This window comes from Capra hircus, chromosome 20 (genome assembly GCF_001704415.2).
Source record: "Capra hircus breed San Clemente chromosome 20, ASM170441v1, whole genome shotgun sequence".
In the NCBI taxonomy this organism is placed as follows: domain Eukaryota; kingdom Metazoa; phylum Chordata; class Mammalia; order Artiodactyla; family Bovidae; genus Capra; species Capra hircus.
The window spans coordinates 62808803-62829133 of NC_030827.1; the positions used below are offsets into that span (position 1 = coordinate 62808803).

Consider the following 20331-nt stretch of genomic DNA (forward strand, 5'->3'; position numbering starts at 1 on the left):
GTACTCAGTTCTCGCCTGGAAAATTCCATGGGCAGAGGAGCCTGGCGGGCTACAGTCCATGGGGCCACATGTCCCTTCCCACTGCAGCGTGTCCCCTGCACACATCTGATCTCTCCACGTGATTTGCCACTGCACTGACCTACAACCTCAGGTGTCTTTCTGCTTATCCCCACGCATGGAGGGTTTACAATTAGAAGGGGAAAAAATATTTGAATTCTTTGGAGCAAACTTTAAGAAGATGTAAAGCAGCTCCAAAAATTGTGAAAACTTTTAAAACTCCAACTTTGCTAAGTTTCTTGTAAGTTTATGAACAAACTCTCTGGGAGGGTGAGTGGAAGTCTAGGCAAAAGATCATCTCAAATAGAGTAGTTTTGTGTCCAGATGAAAAACATACTTTACCCCTTTGCAAAAAATGACACACTTTTTGAGCTAACAAATGGGTCTCCCTAAAACTGTGTTTTCACGAATCTTTGAGCACCGGTAAAACTGACTACTAGCATGGTTAACACATTTTCAGAGAAGCAACAAGCCAAACCATTCCCCAGTTCTCAGAAGAATAATCTGAGATGTATTCGTTGGCTCTGTCGTTTTGAAGATTTTATATGAAGAAAGCAAAGAGACTCTGTCAGCTGCTCGTCTCTGTGCAGTGGACCAGGCGCTGGTCCAAGCTGATGGCCCCGTTAGCCTCCCATCGGTGGATGCTCTCCCAGCCTGTGAGACCCCTGGGCCGTCCTGTCACAGAGAAGATCCAGCTTCAGCACAAGACGCTCCTCCCAGGGAGCCTAGGTGTGACGGCCAGCGAGCAGAGGGGCTCTGCCTTCCTGTGCTCAGGAGTTCTGAAAGAAGAGGTACAGCTGATCCTACCCTGCCCCTCCCCCTGCCTACTCTGCAGACTCCAAACAGATTGCTTTCCCCGGGTCATTTCTCTGCTATGAATGTGTTGCAATTGAGGCTCTTAGGAGAACACGGAGCACAACAATCACTAAATGTTGTTGTTGTTCAGCCGCTAAGTCACGTCCGACTCTTTGCCACCCCATGGACTGCAGCACTCCAGGCTTCCCTGTCCTTCACTATCTCCTGGAACTTGCTCATTGAGCAAGCTTGTCCACTGAGTCAGTGATGCCATCTCACCCTCTCGCCCTCTGTCACCCCCCTCTTCCCCTGCCATCAATCTTTCCCAGCATCAGTGAAGTGAAAGTCATTCAGTCCTGCCTGACTCTTCACGACCTCATGGACTTTACAGTCCATGAAATTCTCCAGGCCAGAATACTGGAGTGGGTAGCCTTTCCCTTCTCCAGAGGATCTTCCAAACTCAGGGATTGAACCAGGTCTCCCACACTGCAGCCAGATTCTTTACCAACTGAGCTATTAGAGAAGCCCTTCTCAGCATCAGGGTTTTCTCCAGTGAGTTGTCTCTTCATATCAGGTGGCTAAAGTATTGGAGCTTCAGCTTCACATCAGTCCTTCCAGTGAATATTCAGAGTCAGTTTTCTTTAGGATTGACCGGTTGGATCTCCTTGCAGTCCAAGGGACTCTCAAGAGTCTTCTCCAACACCACAGTGCAAAAGCATCAATTCTTTGGTCCTCAGTCTTCTTCGTGGTCCGACTCTCACATCTGTACATGACTGCTAGAAAAACCATAGCTTTGACTATATGGACCTTTGTCAGCAAAGTGATGTCTCTACTTTTGAATATGCTGTGTAGGTCAGTCATAGCTTTCATTCTAAGGAGGAAGCATCTTTTAATCACTAAATAGGGCCCCATGATGCATTGGTCATGTTCCGTTACAAGAAAAACTCACACTACATATGTATGTGGTTAATGACATGTTGTATTTGGTGTCAAGGTTTTGAAAGGCACTATTTTGACATTAAAATGTGTTCTTCTCTGTATTAATGGCCTGTCTTCTGAGTTTTCTTTTCAAGGCTTTCTAAATTCTCCTCTTTAGAACGAAGAAATCTGAAAGACCTATCATACCATTCTTTCTAGCAGCTCTAAATGGGAAACAGACAAAGACACCCATTAGTAATCTCTTACTGCACATCATACTGTTTCTATGCAGTATAGCATAATTTAGCTTTACCTTAAAAACTGACTGTGGTCTCAACTCAGTAATTAGTACCTCTAAAAATAAAGCACTCTATTTTCTTACATTGAAAAAAATGCATATATATTTCTAGGTGAAAAAAATTAGTACTAGGTTTAAAATTTTTTCTTTATTGACAACTCAAATTTAGTCACTAGTATAAGAGGATCTTTCTAGTATTTTAAAAGTTGATCCAATAGAGCTCAAAGGAGTATCTTAAGTCTATCAAACTTTGGCACTGACAACGTCTTTTGACTTTTCTCCTTATATACAGATAGTTTTATTTCTTAAAAGATGTGAACATTAGTAAACTTCTACTAGCATCTTAGATGTAAAAATACTGAACTGGAACAACGTCTATTTTCCATGTCAGTGGGAACATAAGAACTGCCTTGAGGGCTCATATTTAAAAGTAATAGGAACACAAGTTAGTGGTTCTGAAACATACTTTACCATAAAAAGGAACCACCTCTTATGGGCCCAGGGGAACGACCCCTTAGGAAGAGCCTCCCATTGGAGCCACCTGGCGATAGAGAGTGGACGTCCCTCCTGGGTGCAGGGACCTCCCAGCTCAGGAGCCCAACCTCTGCTTAGGCAGAATCCGGTTACTGTCTTTGTAATTGTAAACACCGGGTTATAAACTCCCACCTCACAGCCTGCAGTTAAATGCCCTTTACCTATACTTTCAGGCTGGGCAAACGTGCATTTCTGTTGGGATGGTTTTAAGCCTGAGGGGTGCACCAGACATCCCCGAAGGGAGGTCCAGTAGGCACTTGACATCGGAGTTTGGAGCTGGGGGCCAACGCCAGACAGAACCCACGGGCAACTCAGAGGGAGGCGAGTTATCCCGCCACCGGCCTTCTTAAGCATAGGATGTCAAATGGTTTAAAAACGAGGGCGCATTCAAAAGGAAGAGTTCGTTTCTCAACAATGAAACACAGAAATGGGTCCCTGCAGGTGGGGGGAGTCCTGACTCCCCGCTTGAGTGAGGAGCGACTCCATTCGCCCCTTCCCGTGGCGGGGGTGGGGGAGGGGATGGGATGGGGGAGGGGATGGGGTGGAGGGGTAGGGAACGCGATTCTGAAGGATGGAGGAGAGGAAGGGGTTTCGAGGGCTCCAGGTGAGGGCTGTGGGGGCGCCAGGCTCCCCTTAGGGGCGGAGGGGAGGGGCCAGCTCCGGAGAACCCCAGATGGGTTGGGGGGGCGGGGAGAGGGGACGAAAGCCTGGGAGGTGGGGATGGGCCTGCCGGGGGCAGGCTCCCGGGCCGGGCAGCGGGACTGACACGGTCAGTGTCGCCATCAGCGGCTTCGTCGCCTTGCCGTCTTGGGATCTATCACCATCACAAACACACACGCGTGCGCGCACCACCACTACGTCCCGGCACGGCACGCGTGGCTCTCCGCAAACCTGTCCTGTGGCTCCAGGTGGCGGGTGTGGGGGCTCGGGGGACTGTGGGCAGGGGCGCCTGGGGGCCTGGGGAGCGGCCCCACTGTCCGGAGGCCGGCGAGCATCACCTTTCAGACCCGCAGAGGCGCAGAGCCGACACCTGGGGGGCGGCTCCTCCCTCGCGGGGCACAGCCCCTGCAGGCAGCACCGGGGGCAGGTGGGGGGCGAGGTGCACGGTGTCACTTCCCCCTGCTCCTCCCTCACGCGGGGAGTCTGGACTCCCTCCACCTGCGGGGACCCATTTTTGGGTTGCATTGTCGAGAAACGAACTCTTCCTTTTGAACGCACCGTGGTGTTAAACCATCGCACATCCCGTGCTTAAGAAGCCCCGGCGGGATGTGAAGTCTGCGCGCTGAGCGGCGCCCCCGCCAGGCCTCCTCACACCACCGAGCCACACCTGACACCTCGGGGCGGGGGGGCTCGGCGTGTGCTCCTTCCCTCCCGTCAGAGGCCCGATCGATCGTCTGAGAGCCGAGAGCCCCGGCGCGTGCACTTACGCGCTCTCCTTCAGCGAGGAGAGGTAGGCCTCGGTGTCCGACGCAGAGATGTCCGAGTCGAGCTCCGACAGGTAGCGGTATACGTAGGAGAAGGTCCCGAAAGGGATGCGCGCGGGCCCGCCCTCGGGATCCGTGGTCAGGATCTCGCAGAGGTGCTTCATCGCAGTGTTCAGTGACTGGAGACAGCAGAGGGCAGGCGGGGAAACGGTTAACGCTGCGATGTGCTAAGACCGACAGCAAAGACAGCCGCAGACAGACACCTGCGTGCAGCCTACGGAAGTTCTCCCCAAGTATGTTCTCGGCGGTCTAAATTAAGAACTACCGGGAATTTACAATCGCCACAAGGAAGAAAAAGAAAAGGGTCGATCAGGATGTAATTGGCCTGAAAAAAGAGTTTGATTTCCAGATTCTCTCTCATGTTAAACAGGGAATGACTCTTGAAGAGACAAGAGGAAGCCTGGATCTTATTGACGAGGGACAAGGCAACTTGCACACCAATCCCTCTGGCCCCACAACCTACCTCGGGACAGAGCAAACTGTCCCCAACTGGGCCACCCGTGGTGGGGGGAATGGGGCTGGCAGGGCCCTGAGCAGGCTGGGGGCAGCTGCGAACCTGGATCAGACACCCCCTCAACCACATCTTCCGCGGCATCCTTGACTTTCAGCCAGAACTCTTCCCCGACCCCACGTGGCACAAGCTTCCAGAACATTCCAGAGCATGCTGACGCTCCTCCATCCGACCCCTTCTAGTCACCAGGGTATGAGGGTGAGGGTCAGGGGAGCTCTGGCCCATGTCAAACACCCCAGGAAGGTCCATCTAGTCAAGGCTATGGTTTTTCCAGTGGTCATGTATGGATGTGAGAGTTGGACTATAAAGAAAGCTGAGCACCAAAGAACTGATGCTGTTCAACTGTGGTGCTGGAGAAGACTCCTGAGAGTCCCTTGAACTGCCAGGAGATCCAATCAGTCCCTCCTAAAGGAGATCAGTCCTGAATATTCACTGGAAGGACTGATGTTGAAGCTGAAACCCAATACTTTGGCCACCTGATGTTAAGAACTGACTCCTTGGAAAAGACCCTGATGCTGGGAAAGATGGAAGGTGGGAGAAGCAGGGGACAACAGAGTATGAGATGGTTGGACGGCATCACTGATTCGATGGATATTAATTTGAGTAAGCTCCAGGAGTTGATGACGGACAGGGAGGTGCGCTGCAGTCCATGGTGTTGCAGAGTTGGACGCAACTGAGCAACTGAACTGGACTTAAATCCCCAGCAGTTTTGCGAGATGGTAGGAAATCAGCCTTGGTGGGCGTGTCTTCACCACATTTGAGGCCTTGTCCTGCCCGCAGGGAGCTGAAATGGAGGGCTGCCACAGTGACGGTGGGTCCCACAGAGCGCAGATGCGAGCCTCTGGGACAGACTGGAGCCCTCCAGGGCAGCTCCTGAAGGAATGAAACATGGGCTGTGCTCACGAGGAAGAGAGAGCCAGGAAAAGCGGGGTGGGGGGGCGCTGGCTGCGGGGGATAGTTCCCCAAGGTCGGGGAGAGGCAGCAGGTGGAGGGGAGGGCACAGGTAGACCGACTGGATCAGAGCAGCAGCCGCGTGGAAGCGAGTCCTGCGGCTCAGGGACACGCAGAGGGCCGGGGCCAGGCCTTAAACACAGTCATTATCCGGCCGCCACCCAGCCAGCCGGCTCCTGAGGCACCAGTCGGGTGGTGGCAGAGGTCTGGTTCTCACCCAGAGCCTCGACTATTAGGGGACCCACTGCCAGCCTCCCAAGGGGGTGGGCAGAACTCACTTCCTGAGGCTGTAAGACCGCGAGGGGGCCCACCTCTGGCCAGTTGCTAGCCGGAGCCCCTCACCCCGGGCTCTAACAGGCTGCTGAAACAGGCCCTGATAGAAGGCCTCCCTGAGGTCCTCTTTCTACACACCAGCTTCGTCAACTGCCAGGGGATGGACCAGGCTCTCACAGTGAACATCAATCAGAGAGAAACCAGCGGTGCTTCCCACAGTGGGAGGAGCAAGGCAGGGGCACCGAAATGAGGTTCCTGCCCAGAAAGTGCTAACAGCCCGGCATCGCCACACAGCAGGAACCCCGAGAGATGGACTAGGCATCTCACTCACTCCTCATGGTGACTGTGCGAGATGGGGTCAAGGGGGCCGAGAGGCCAGGTCACTCAACCAGGTGAGCCAGCTGGGACGGGAATTCAGCAGTCAGCATCCCAAGCCCGGCCCTGACCAGCACATCCCCCCTCTGGACTGGCTCGGGGAGCAGCTGGCAGAGGGTGACACACACTGGCTAGGGGTGAGCCTGGACCATGGTCGCACACTGCCCCCCACCCCCACCAGCTGCTGGGACTCGGGGTGTCTGCAAACCACCACCGTCCACACCCACCCCGACCGACGGCCCCTGCTGAGACGGGATGCGAAGGGTGAGCGGACAACCTCACAGTCCTGACGTCAGCCCAGCTCTGGGGACGAGGGGATGCTCTAGTTAGAAAAAATGGTGGCATTCATTTATTCATTTCTGCAGGGACCACCGCACGCACCATCTCCCCGAAAGACCATCCCCAGGGAGGACTGGGTGAACAGAGAGTTGTGTATTTTACAGGTTCCCTGCTTGAAATGTCTCAGAGATTAGTTGCTCTGTTAGATCCTGCTGTTTGAGCCCACACACCGGATGACAGTCATCGAGGCGAGGCTGGGGGGCCTACGGCAGGGCTGAGGGGTGGAGGAAGCTGGCAAGGAGCCAGAGCAGACGTGCTTCATGACTGCTGCTCCAGCGCTTCCGAGGAAGAGATATTTTAGGGGAAAAAAAATGCATCCAAACATGCTGGCATCACTTCCCCCCGCAAAGATGTGATGACATTACCGGTGTTAACATCTCCGACGCAAAGACTCGCGGCAGTTTTTATGTCCACAAGGACTCATTAGTCAACTTGCTTGGCTTGGGAACTCTGTTCCCTACAACAGCTCTCTCACCCTAAGGGTCATGGGTCCTAAGGCTACTTGCTCACCAGCTACAAGGACTCATCTTCTGGGCAGCAGCCCCACTAACCCGCTGCTTGTTATTCTCTTGCTGGTGGTTGGCCCAGGAGGCGGCGGCTGCAGTGCATGCCGGGGCAGCGTGCACGCCTGAAAGTGTCAGTTGTTCAGTCATGTCCGACTCTTTGTGATCCCAGGGACCGTAGCCCTCCAGTCTCCTCTGTCCGTGAGATTCTCCAGGCAAGAATATTGGAGTCAGCTGCCAGTTCCCTCCTCCAGAGCATCTTCCTGACCCAGGGATCAAACCTGTGTCTCTAACATCTTCTGAGTTGGCAGGTGGAGGCTTTACCATCTGAGCCGCCAGGGAAGCCCAGGCATGCTGAGGCCTCATCTCAATTCGAGTGGAGACGCAGGAGAGACCTGGCCTCCCGAGCACGTGCAGCGCTGGTCCTGTGGGCCCCTCCAGTCTCCGCATTGCAGCTGCTGTCCTGACGACACCGCGAGCCACCTTATCGCCCCCGGCGGGTCCCTTTTAGCTGCAGGGAATGAACAACATGGACCACACTCTGCCTGACCCTTTGAACACAGGACACAGTGCGGGGCACTCACTCCCGCCCTGTGGCCAGAGCTCTAGGGGGGACACCAGACTCGAGGTCGGGCAGTGGCACTGACCCCCAGGTCTCATTTTTAAAGAAGCGCCCCCTTCGCTCCGTTTCACTTCCTTTCCTCACAAGCTTCCTCATTTACAGTGCGTGCCTGGGGCTCGTGGCTAGTGCCACATTCTCGGATGTGAGTGAAGCCAGTGCCTTGGGCTGGAGGGATGGAGGGACCAGCACCCTCAGCATCCGCTGACCCAACTGCCCCCGGCCCCACAAAGCGGACGCACAGCCGGGGTGTGGTGGGCAGGGGCAGCTGTCTTCTAGCTGGGAGGCAGTTAGTACGTGAGCCTGCAGCCTGAGGCTCACAGGTGAGCATCTCCGGACGAGCTCGCGAGGCCCCGCTGGGAACCTGAACCAGGGGAGAGTGCAGCCTGGAGGATGCCACCTCCAGCACCCAGGGCCCCGCGGTGCTCAGAGACACCAGAGCCCACGGGCGGCCCGCAGCTGGGTGGGATGGGGGTCTGAGGCCTCCAGGGTGAGCGTGGTCAGCAGGCTGGCACACAGTGTTTTAGGGAGCGGATCACCTTAGGACAGGGCTTCCCAGGTGGCTCAGACAGTAAAACATCTGCCTGCAACGCAGGAGACCTGGGTTCAATCCCTGGGTCGGGGAGATCCCTGGAGAAGGAAATGGCAATGCACTCCAGTACTCTCACCAGGAGAATTCCATGGATGGAGGAGCCTGGTGGGCTACAGTCCATGGGGTCGCAAAGAGTCAGACATGACTGAGCAACTTCACTTTCTTTCTTCTTTTCGCTTTAAGGGTATAAAGTGGTATCGAAGGGAAGGCCGAGGAGTTGGCACTCTCTGGGGCGTGTCCCAGCCTGTGGGCGGCACACTGCCTGGGCTAGAGAGTCATCACAGGGATCCCACCCCCCGTGTCCACCAGGAGCGGCGGCTCTGGAGCCCATGGTCTGAGTTCAAATCCCACCCCACTGCCTCCCCCTGCCCTCCGCTCCGCTCAGCCCTCCAGCCCACGGGTTCCGAGATCAGGGCTTTCCTCAGAGGGCTTCTTGGAGGATTAAAGAGAAAACAGACAAGGGCTCCAAACATTCCCACACCTGGTGAGAACACTGGAAACGACGGCCATACGTAAGCAATACGTCCAGATGACACACGTATATTTGCAGCTGTACACATGGAGGGACATTCCCGTGAATGAGGAAGTTCAAAAGCTTTTCAAAGATGAGCCGGGGCTGGGGGAGCAGCTCGCCACTGTGGGGCGGGTGGGAGGGTGGACTCGGTCCACGGCTGTTTTGCCGCTGTCGTCCAGTCGCTCAGTCGTGTCCGACTCTTTGCAACCTCGTGGACTGCAGCGCGCCAGGCCTCCCTGTCCATCACCTCCCAGAGCCTACTCAAACTCATGCCCATCAAATCGGTGATGCCATCCAACCATCTCATTCTCTGTCATCCCCTTCTCCTCCTGCCTTCAATCTTTCCCAGGGTCTTTTCCAGTGAGTCAGTTCTTCACATCAGATGGCCAAGTATTGGAGTTTCAGCTTCAGCATCAGTCCTTGCAACGAATATTCAGGACTGATTTCCTTTAGGATGGACTGCTCTGATCTCCTTGCTGTCCAAGGGACTCTTAAGAGTCTTCTCCAGCACCACAAGTTTGAAAGCATCGATTCTTCAGTGCTCAGTCTTCCTTATGGTCCACTTTCAACTTTTTCATGTTATAAAAAAGATCTCCATACTTAAAAAAAAAAACAGATGAAAAATGTTGATCTACTTCTTAGGACATTGATGGGGCAGCAGAAATGTTAGGTGAAGATCACAACGCAGACTTGTGGTCATCTCACCCAGCGATCATGCACCTTGGGAGACAGGCCCTCTGCCCATGGCCGAGGTTCCTGAGGCAGAGCCCCCTGATGCTCTTGCTCCCATGCCCTGCCCCCAGTCGCATCTGAAGCTTCCACTCAAGAACCAGAGCAGCACTTGGGGCTCAGAGGATATACCAGATGTCGCCCATGGGGTGTCGAGATCCCTGGCACTCAGAGCAAAGCCCACACCAAGCTGCAATCGACAGACATCCATGGAAGGAATGAGACATATGGCTCGGAAATCTCAGAGAAGGTTCCAGTCTTTGCAGAGGACTCAATCCATCCAACTAGAGAGACGCCAAAGAGATCCTGAAAAGCCACAAGCCACGAGACACCGCGGGTGGGGCAGCCGGAGTAGATGCATCTCAGCGAGGCACAGTGACCAGATTCCAGCTTCACGGCAGTCCAGTGTGCGGAGAAGTGGACCGCAGTCATCCATGAGAAATTCCTCCTTCTCATCCCGCTTCGGTTCCTCACTGGCTCCTTTCTGAATGTTTCCTTCTTCTAAGCATAAAGACAAGTGCTAAGGTGCCAATCTGCCTGAAGGGCCATCTCCCGGAAGTCACATCTCTGGGCTTTTGGGATGTCTCCAAGCTGTCCTGCCAACATGGGCACCGGTGGGTCAACAGAGCACATGTCCCCTTGGGCCTGGCCCATCACAGCCCCCGTGGACCACAGCTAGCCCTGCCCTGGGGTTTTTTTGAGGGGGTGGGCAGGCCAGGATGGAGCAGGCATCCCAGGCTCTGAACTCTGCCTGGCAGAGGAGCAGGGGACTTTCACACCTGAACCCTCTCCCCAGGGTCACCTCCCTGCAGAGAAATAGGAGAGAGTCAATGGCCCAGTCCGGGCCCAGGCGGCTTAGTCAGGAGCCAGTGCTGGACCCCCATGGGCTGATGGGCTGAGCGACACGTTCCGGGAAGAAAAGAGACGTGAGTGTGCTCTTTCCCTGTCACTTGCCCAGGCTTCAGTCTGGAAGGGAAGCTCCATCCTTAACAAATGTCTCCATCTAGCGTCACGCCCCACATACAGCTATGAGGCCTCCTCTTGCAGAACACAAGCTAATCTGGTTTGAAATCTGGCGCCCGATTCTCCTGATTTGGGAGGGAGCACTTACAAAGATGGATCCCCCAAAGATGAAATATTCTGATTTCCCATCTTTATAAAAATCTAAGCCTCATAAACCAAGTTTAGAGGAATAAACCATCAAATCAAATATTGGGTATTCATTTTGTGTTATTAAAATCTCCCTTTCCTGGAGCTCTGGATGAACAAAGCCACATAAAATTTCCTCCAGTAACTAAATGCATCTTTGTCCTTCTCAGTGACACCCCGCTGTGATTCTCCTCAGTGGCCTCGGAGCCCAGAGACAGGTGGCAACAGGGTCTGGGTTGTCCAGCCCAGGGCTGGCGGGAAACGCCACCTGTGGGCAGGGACACCACGAAAGGGAGCAGCCAGCCTGACTCCCGGCTTTTTTGGGGTTTCCGAGTTTCTCACTGGGGCCATGAACAGAGGTGGTAAAGTGCGCGATACTCGCAGAGTGGGCACTGCACAGCAGAGGGAGGTGAATGAACCATAGTGTCTGTAGCCAGGCAGATGAACAAAGAGAAATCTAATTTGGAATCAAAGAAAAGTTCCAGAAGATTAGTGACAACATAAAGCTGAAACCAGCTAAAATTAAATCAAGTATTTCTTGGGGGTCCATAGGCGCTCAACGGGAAGCAGGAGCTCAGGGCAGCCGATGCTTGACATGGAGGGCAGTGCGGGGATAGGATGGAAGGTTAGCTGCAGGCAGTTAGCTGTCAGTGGCCCTGTGAGGTAGTGTCAGAAGACAAAGTACTGCTAGAGAGTTAAAATGGAATCAAGGAGGCTTGCGCAGGGACCCAAGATGAGGGTGCCCCATGAAGCAAGGACTAAGGATTAGCCAAGTATGTGCTCTGGGGTCCAAAGACTGAAGGGACGGGGTTGCACACCTGGTCTCGGCAGTAAAAGGAGCTGGCTCTTTTCTCAGTCCTTTTCTTCACACACTGAAAGTGGACTTGACACCTGGGTCTCACGCAGCGACTCAAATTCTAGAGCTGAAGACAGGCTCTAGACCTCCAGCCCCTCCCCACCACACCCACCGCCCTTCTCAGTTCACAGACTGGAGGGATGTCTGTGTCTTCAGTCCTAAACCTGTATGGGTTAGACTTCTTAACATCAGCAAGGTATCTGCTTTAAGTTACTAGTAATTGATTTTAACTGCTATAGGTGACTAATAATTGATTTTAACTAAAATAGAAGATAATTTTATTTCTTTTTGCACAAGAGGGAAACCTATCAATTTGTCAAATGATGTATAGTTTAATAAAAGTCATTGATGCATTCTCTTCTAAACACTGAACACATTTTCATGGTATCTACATGTTTTACCTACTGTTAACATCTTTTACACTGAGGCACTCATAAGTATTTAACTTCTGTAAGTTAAATAACTACAAGCCTAAAATACAATAAGCATCTGAAAAAAACTGCCTAAGACAAAATGACTAAAATCATGAGCGTTACTAAAGTGATGAGAGTGTTCTTACAGTTACTGAAACAGCTAAGTTATTTGGACAGCAGGCCTATGATCACTCAGAATTATTAACAGGCTATTTGTAGGTACGTACCCCACCAAGCATGCTGCATCCAAGTGCTAAAAATTTTATCCACTCGATTTTGTCTTCGCAAGGATCCAGCTGCAGGAGAGCTTTGAATTTTTCTATAGGCAGGCACAAATTTTTCCATTTCTGCTCAAGATCTGCCAAGTCCACATACTCCTTGTGGCTACACTATTTGGAAAGCACAGCATGACATAATTGATGTTAAGATGAGGACCTAAGAAATCACATAATGCTTGCAAAGACTTACATAGAGTACCCATCCCCGTTCAAAGATGAGCTTCACCGTTAGCCCACCACTAGGGGAGGGGTGGGGGTGGGGGTGTATGTGTGTGTGTCGTGGGAGCTGGGCTACATGAGCAGGGAAGCGGGGGGCGGGTGGTACTGGGAACTAGACTGGCAACAAGTTACTTCTTGAGAGAAAAAAGGACTGTGAAGCGAACATGGCATAATGTTATGACTTAATGAAATGAGCACACGGACATGAGGAGCAACACTTCACAACACAAATAAACTTCCACAGACCAAATGAAATCCAACTCCGCAACATGCTGACAGTTAAATGGGAGAAATTTTAACCCAGAAAATACATGTATTCCTTCTACTATTTTAAGACAACTTGATGAAAATGGGTGACTTCTGTGATCTGCTAGCAGTATTCTGCATGGAAGAGCTTTGAGCAATTTTAGCGTGTCTTCCCCCAGACTACCTCTCTCTTTCAGTGGTTATTCGTTTTCCCTTAAGTGAGAAAGCCATGGGAGAATCCCGTGTATAGAAGTCAGCACCCTGGTCAGGAACACATAATGGGGACAAGCCACTTTAAAACTCAGGGCTCTACCACTGATCTGTTTTGGCAATACAGCCTAATCATTCCGATAAAACACACTTTCTATGAACTCTCTAAGTGAGCCAGTGGGTCTCAAGGGCTTTCAGGAGGGCTGGAAACCAGATACCCCTTCAGATGAAGAAGGTGGCAGCTTATCATGTTTAGCATAGTTTTCATAAACTCATATTTCAAAAAGGATCTTGCAACCCCCAAGTCTGAAATTCCATATTTTCAAACCATTCATTACAGTCCAAAAGCCTCTTGCATCTTAATGCAAGTACTTAAAAAAAGGAAGTGTATGTCTATATAATTGTGAACAGTGATCTTGGGTTCTTTAAACCAGAGGAAGGTCACTGAATTCAAGATTCCCTCCTTGATTAAATCTCAAAGGTTCCCTGAAGGGGGCACAGGGCTGTGGATGGATGACCATGGAGGTCCTGCAGCTTTATCTCAAGCTCAGCTGACTGATCACAGACTCTGATACCTGCTTGTGCAAAACTTTAAGGAGTCCTTGAGTCAGGCCTGTGTCTGTTTTCTGAGTGGCCATGGGCATTTCGATTCTGTCCTTCACGGGCAGTGGATCTCCTCTTGACAAAGCCGAAAAATACCTGAAACAACAACAGACATCTCTGAAGCTTCATCGACACATGCTGTTGTTGTTCAATCGCTCAGTCGTGTCTGACTCTTTGCAACCCCACGAACTGTAGCCCTCCAGGCTCCTCTGTCTGTGGGATTCTCCAGGCGAGAATACTGGGGTGGATTGCCACTTCCTTCTCCAGTGGATCTTCCCAACCCAGGGATTGAACCCACGTCTCCTGCATTGGCAGGCGGATTCATTGACACACAAGCAGCCCTCAAATTCAGGCACTTTCATCACCGACCCCAGAGGGAGGCCGTGACGAGGGAGGACCGGGCTGGGGCCCCTGGCCTGGGCTCCCCTCCTGGCTCCTCCACTCAGCTCTTGGACTTCACCTTCTCCTGTGCCTCAGTTTCCCTGTCTGCACAACGGGGACAATGGCAGCTCCAGACTCAGGGACCCCTCGTCTAGCACGCCTGGGGGTCTCCAGTAACACGTGCTACTTTTATCAAGCAAACATCCATCCAGGTCCAGAGACGCTGCCAGAGGAGGTGGAGGTCAGGGCCCCACATGAACCCAAGTGCAAGGTCGCATGCAAGGTCATGCCACTTGGAGAGTTGCAGACTTGGCCCTGCCACATTTTGAGAGGCAGGATTTCAAGCATCTCTGCCTATGCAGGTCTGAGAACCCCCCTGGAGCAGCGAAGTCACCTGATTGGCTGAGTCAGGTGCCGACATTCCCTACCCTTCACTTTTCCTGCTTGGTACGTTTTTTCCCCTTAATTGTTCCTTTCTGGGACATGGACATGGCTGCTAATTCTGGGAACAAGCAGGCATGGAGATAGTTTGGGGCAACAACTCAGGAGGGGGTGTACATCGGGTATCTTGCGGGAGGGAGAAGGGTGCCACGTGGGGTCTCTGCAAAACACGTGTCAGTGGAGACCAGCTCCTGAAATAATGACATTTGCTGCCCACATCACTCTCCCACCATCAAAGAAATGACATATCCAGGAAAACAAAACACGAAACCATCCAGGGTCACAGGAAATAATATAAAAAATATGAAAAACTCTGGTTACCCAAGGGGAAATGTGGAGAGAAGGGATAAACTGGGAGACTGACATACACCCACTACTATATAAAAATATATATAACAAGGACCTACTGTATAGCGCAGAGAACTCTACTCAGTATTCTCTAATAACCTATAGGGGTAAAGGGTGCTTCCCAGGTAGCTCAGATGATAAAGAATCTGCCTGCAATGCAGAAGACCTGGATTCGATCCCTGGGTTGGGAAGATCCTGTGGAGAAGGGAATGGCTACCTACAACAGCATTCTTGCCTGGAAAATTCCATGGACAGAGAAAGCTGGCAGGCTATACAGTCCATGGGTCGCAAAGAATTGGACACAACTGAGCGACTAATCGGAGAAGGCAGTGGCACCCCACTCCAGTACTCTTGCCTGGAAAATCCCATGGACGGAGGAGCCTGGTGGGCTGCAGTCCAAAGGGTAGCAACTGAATGACTTCCCTTTCACTTTTCACTTTCATGCATTGGAGAAGGAAATGGCAACCCACTCCAGCATTCTTGCCTGGAGAATCCCAGGGACAGGGGAGCCTGGTGGGCTGCCGTCTGTGGGGTCACACAGAGTCGGACACGACTGAAGCGACTTAGCAGAAGCAGCGCGACTAATACATACACGTACATACATATGGGTGAAGGATCTTTAAAAAAATGGATATATATGTAACTGAATCACTTTTCTATACACTCGAAACTAGAAAAGCACTGTAAATAAACTCTACTCCAATAAAAATTTTTAGATATATGAATAATTAGAAACATCTCAGAACATGTAACAAAGTGTAGGTAAAAAGACATTCACCAGACTAAAAGGAATTTTATATCTCACACCCTTTTTCTCTCTCCACCCCTCAAATTCAATTTTGTTTTCATGCTTTTAGGACAAATACAGTCTTCGTTAACCCGATGGTTTGAGAGAAAGTTAAAAGGCAGGTAGCATGAGTTAGACAAATGTAGATCCGAAGCCCTAAAGGGCCAGGCTGGGGGAAGGGGGCTTCATGTGACCATGTTAATCCTAACTGGGGTTTTCATCTATTGTCACCCTGCTTATTTAACTTATATGCAGAGCACATCATGAAAAATGCTGAGCTGGATGAAGCACAAGCTGGAATCAAGACTGTAGGGAGAAATATCAGTAGCCTCAGATATGCAGATGACACCACCCTTATGGCAGAAAGCGAAGAAGAACTAAAGAGCCTCCTGATGAAAGCGAAAAAAGAGAGTGAAAAAGTTGCCTTAAAACTCAACATTCAACAAACTAAGATTATGACATCTGGTCCCGTCACTTCATGGCAAATAGATGGGGGAACAATGGAAACAATGACAGACTTCATTTTGAGGGGCTCCAAAATCACTGTGGATAGTGACTACAACCAAGAAATTAAAAGACGCTTGCTCCTTGGAAGAAAAGCTATGACCAACCTAGACAGCATATTAAAAATCATCAGTTTGCTGACAAAGGTCTGTAGAGTCAAAGCTATGGGTTTTCCAATGGTCAGGTACAGATGAGAGAGTTGGACCATAAAGAAGGCTGAGCACCAAAGAACTGATGCTTTTGAATTGTGGTTCTGGAGAAGACTCTCGAGAGTCCCTTGGACTGCAAGGAGATCCAACCAGTCCATCCTAAAGGGGATCAATCCTGAATATTCATTGGAAGGACTGATGCTTAAGTTGAAACGCCAATACTTTGGCCACCTGATGTGAAGAGCTGACTCGTTGGAAAATACCCTGATGCTGGGAAAGATTGAGGGCAGGAGAAGGGGACGACAGAGGATGAGATGGTTGGATGGCATCACTGACTTGATGGACACGAGTTTGAGCAAGCTCTGGGAGTTGGTGATGGATAGGGAGGCCTAGCGTGCTGTACACCGTGGGGTTGCAGAGTCGGACACGACTGAGCGACTGAACAACAACAACCCAGACTATTCCTCATCAGCATCAGAGCAGGCCCCAGGCTCGGGGCAGCCTCTAGAGCAGTGCCCCCTCCCCAAGAAGGCACAGGCAGTGCCTGGAGGCACCGTTGGTTTTCACAACCAGGGCTGACTGGTATTACTGGCACCTGGTGGGTGCAGGTCAACAGGCTGCTAAGGACCCTACAATGCACAGGACAGCCTCACACGCCCCCAAAGAGCTTTTGATGACTGCAGCCAAGAAATTAAAAGATGCTTGCTCCTTGGAAGAAAAGCTATGACCAACCTAGACAGTGTATTAAAAAGCATCATTTTGCTGACAAAGGTCTGTATAGTCACAGCATCATCAGAGCCAGGGTGGAGGAGGCCTGCTTGAGTGGCCAGGCCAATTTATGTCACATGCACAGAAGGCACATGTGAGCAAAAGCCTTTAGGGCTCAATGACATAATAAGGTCCAGCCAGGCTGGACCACCTTTGCCTCCTGACAACCTTGTCTGACAAGAACCCTCCCGTGAGTGCCTGCTAGCTAGCTAGCGCATCCTGGCTCCCTGCTTGGTTTCTCGTTGCGTTTCCTTCCTATCGTGGTCCTTGTGTCACAGGCTATTTCCTCTCCTGCCTTGTCTTAACCCCAATCGCTACAAAATCTTTCAAAGACCACTTTACGTTCTCCTGAACAACATCTCTGCCTAACAGATTCTGTTCTGAGTGAGCAGAGACACGTGAACAATGCCTGCTTTTTCTCCTCAACTCCAAAATTGTTCTTAAAAACGAAATTAGCGGCATGGAACATTCAGAAGGTTCTTGATTAAGCCTTTTCAATTAAAGTGAAGCTTAAAAGAGCTGCCTCTAAAGTGTTACCAAATATAACGTTCCAAGAAGAAGAAAAAAAGAAGATTAAATCTTGGAAGGTTTGGTTAAGTATGAATAAACTCTTTTGAAAGAGCTGTGATCTTTTATTTAGGCTTGAGTAATGGTTAAAACCAGAGGCCACAGACTTCCCTGGTGGCCCAACGGATGGGAATCTGCCTGCTGATGCAGGAGACATGGGTTCAGTCCCGGGTCCCAGAGGATCCCACATGCCACAGAGCAACTAAGCCCGTGCACCACACCACTGAGCCCAGACTCTACAGCCCAGGAGCCGAAACTACTGAGCCCAATGCTGTGGCTGCTAAAGCCTGTGCGCCCTGGAGGCTGTGCTCTGCAACAAGAGAAGCCACCCCATGAGAAGCCCGAGCACGGCAGCCAGAGAGTAACCTCCGCTCTCCACAACCAGGGAAAGCCAGTGCACAGCAGCAAAGACTCAGCATAACTAGAAAGGAAAAAAAAGATAAATAAAATGAATTAAAAAAAAAAAAAAACTCAGAGACCACAATTTTGGGCAAGAACCTTGAGAGAGTCCTTCAGAAGCATTTGTCAGAGGTAAAGTGCTCGTTAACCAGCAGCCTTGTCTGGTAGGTGCAGTGAGGGCCCCAAAGATACCCTGGCCCTGATCCTGGAAGCTGTGGATCTTATTTTACATGGCAACAGGGAGTTTGCATGTATTTTGAGCAAATATATGCTCAAATTTTCTCACGTGTTTGAGAGAGGATTTTGAGCTGGGAACACCATCCAGAACTATCTGGATGGTTCCTAAATGCAATCACAAGTGCTCCTAGAGGAGGGAGGCAGAGGTACATGTGAGAACGCCACAGTGCTGGCAATGGAGGAAGGGCCCAGGAGCCCAACAACACAAGGAATGCAGGTCCAGAAGCTGGAAAAGGCAAGGGGAGGGGTCGGATTCTCCCTGGAGTCTCGAGAGAGCAAGTAAAAGTGAAAGTCGCTCAGTCGTATCCGACTCTTTGCGACCCCATGTACTATACAGTCCATGGAATTCTCCAGGCCAGAATACTGGAGTAGGTAACCTTTCCCTTCTCCAGGAGATCTTTCCAACAACCCAGGGATCGAACCCAGGTCTCCCACAGTGCAGGCGGATTCTTTACCAGCTGAGAGCAAAGCCCTGGCAATATCTTGAGTGTAGCCTGGTGAAACTGATTTTGGACTTTAGGCTTCCAGAACTGTGAGAACAGAGATGTTTGTTGTTTTAAGCCATCACATTTGGTGGTTATCTGTTACAGCCATCCTAGTAATAATTCACTTTGGTCATACAATTTATAGAGAAATTCAGCAAAATTTGACACTCATTACTAAAAAAAAAAAAAAAACAAAAACCCTAAGTTAGATTTCTACTGATTCTGTGACCACAGATTTGAGTTTCTGAGTCTGTTTACTACAAAAGGACAAAGAGCTTTCCTGTAAAAGCATCAGGATTTATTTTAATGATTCCAAAGTCTGCTGGGGTAAAGAATCCGCCTACCAATGCAGGGGACGCAAGAGACTTGGGTTAGATCTCTGGGTAGAGATCTCTGCCTGGAGAAGAAACGGCAACCCACCCCAGTATTCTTCCTGGAAAATTCCCCGGACAGAGGAACCTGGTGGGCTACAGTCCACAGAGTCGCAAAGAGTCGGACATAACTGAGCAGGGCTGAGTGCACGCGCGCGCGCGTACACACACACACACACACACACACACACACACACACACGGTCTGTTGACTTGTGACTTTATAAAAGCATTGATAATCTGTTCTTGGAAATGGTTAGAATGTTTGCTGCAAGACACTGTCAGGTCTCTTGTGCTGTGAACTAGGATGGACAGAGTTTAACCTTATTGCATTCTTGGGATGTTTACTCTAACTGAAGCCAGTCCCTCTGGTTCCAAAAAACTCAACAAGTACCTAATCCTGGAGGATTCTCTGATGACAAGGAACATAAGCCTACGATTTCTCTTTGTAAAATCATTTCACAAGTAAGATAAAGGGACTGTGATAGTTTGACTTTTATAACACAATGCAAAACCTTTTTATCCCATGTTACTGCTTTATAAATTTCAGTCTACCTGCATAAATACCATTCTCCAAGAATGGTGTCACTACTTCGTAGATAAATGGGCATTGTGCAGTAATTTCTGGTCTCATAGTCAATAATGCATGATGTTTCCTAGACAGATACTTAGGTGTAGATGCTACCAATGCTAAGTTCCGTCGGTACTTGGTCTGTGTCCTGAGGGTTGGACCACTGGTCCAGGTAGGAGGGTTCACTAGGCACGACTGGACATGCCGACGGGCCGGCTCTTGCAGGTACTGGCCCAAGAGGGGCTTACCCCGCGGACCACTGGAGAACGTCGGCAGGCTGGGTGCGGATCGCAGCCTTGGTGAACTGCTTCAGGATGTCCGGCAGTTCGGGGGGGATGTGGATCTGCTGCGCGCAGAACATGGTGTCGGGAAGCGGCATCGCTCTCCGCAGACCAGAACCAAGCTGGAAGGGGGCAGGGGGGGAGGGGGAGAGGAAGGACGACTCGGTCAGCCTGGGGCGCGCGGGAGACGCGCCTGCCAAGGGGTTCCGGGGCCGGGGTCCCAGGTCCCGAGTTTAGATCCTGGCCGGGGCCAGCGGTCTGTGGGACGCGAGGGGCTGGGGGCGGGGTCCCGGATCCGGAACCAGATCGGGGTCCCAGGGTTAAATTGGGCCAGGCCAGGCAGTCCGTGTCTCCCTGGGTTTGGAGTGGGGCGCGGACGGGGGCTGGGGGTCTCGGGTTTGGAGGCGGGCCAAGGGGCCGGCTTCCCAAGGCGCGGGGGACGGAGAAATGCTCTTACCGCTCCTCCGCAGGCTCCTCTGAAAATGAGAGCCAACCGCCCTTCCTAGCAACAGACCAGAAGCTGCAACCCGGCGTTATTGTCTCGCAGCAGTAACCAGGCAACCGAGACGCGCGCGCG

General features: G+C 51.2%; 1 protein-coding gene across 1 annotated transcript; it reads right to left on the reverse strand.

The window, feature by feature from the left end:
- ROPN1L (rhophilin associated tail protein 1 like) lies at positions 1814 to 20331 on the reverse strand. The gene is made up of 6 exons (XM_005694858.3): positions 20212 to 20331; positions 19722 to 19876; positions 13439 to 13562; positions 12138 to 12299; positions 4030 to 4205; positions 1814 to 1994 (listed from the first exon to the last, which is right to left on the reverse strand). Exons 2-6 carry the CDS (start codon positions 19850 to 19852, stop codon positions 1931 to 1933), a joined length of 657 nt encoding a protein of 218 aa, XP_005694915.1. The 5' UTR covers positions 19853 to 19876; positions 20212 to 20331; the 3' UTR covers positions 1814 to 1930.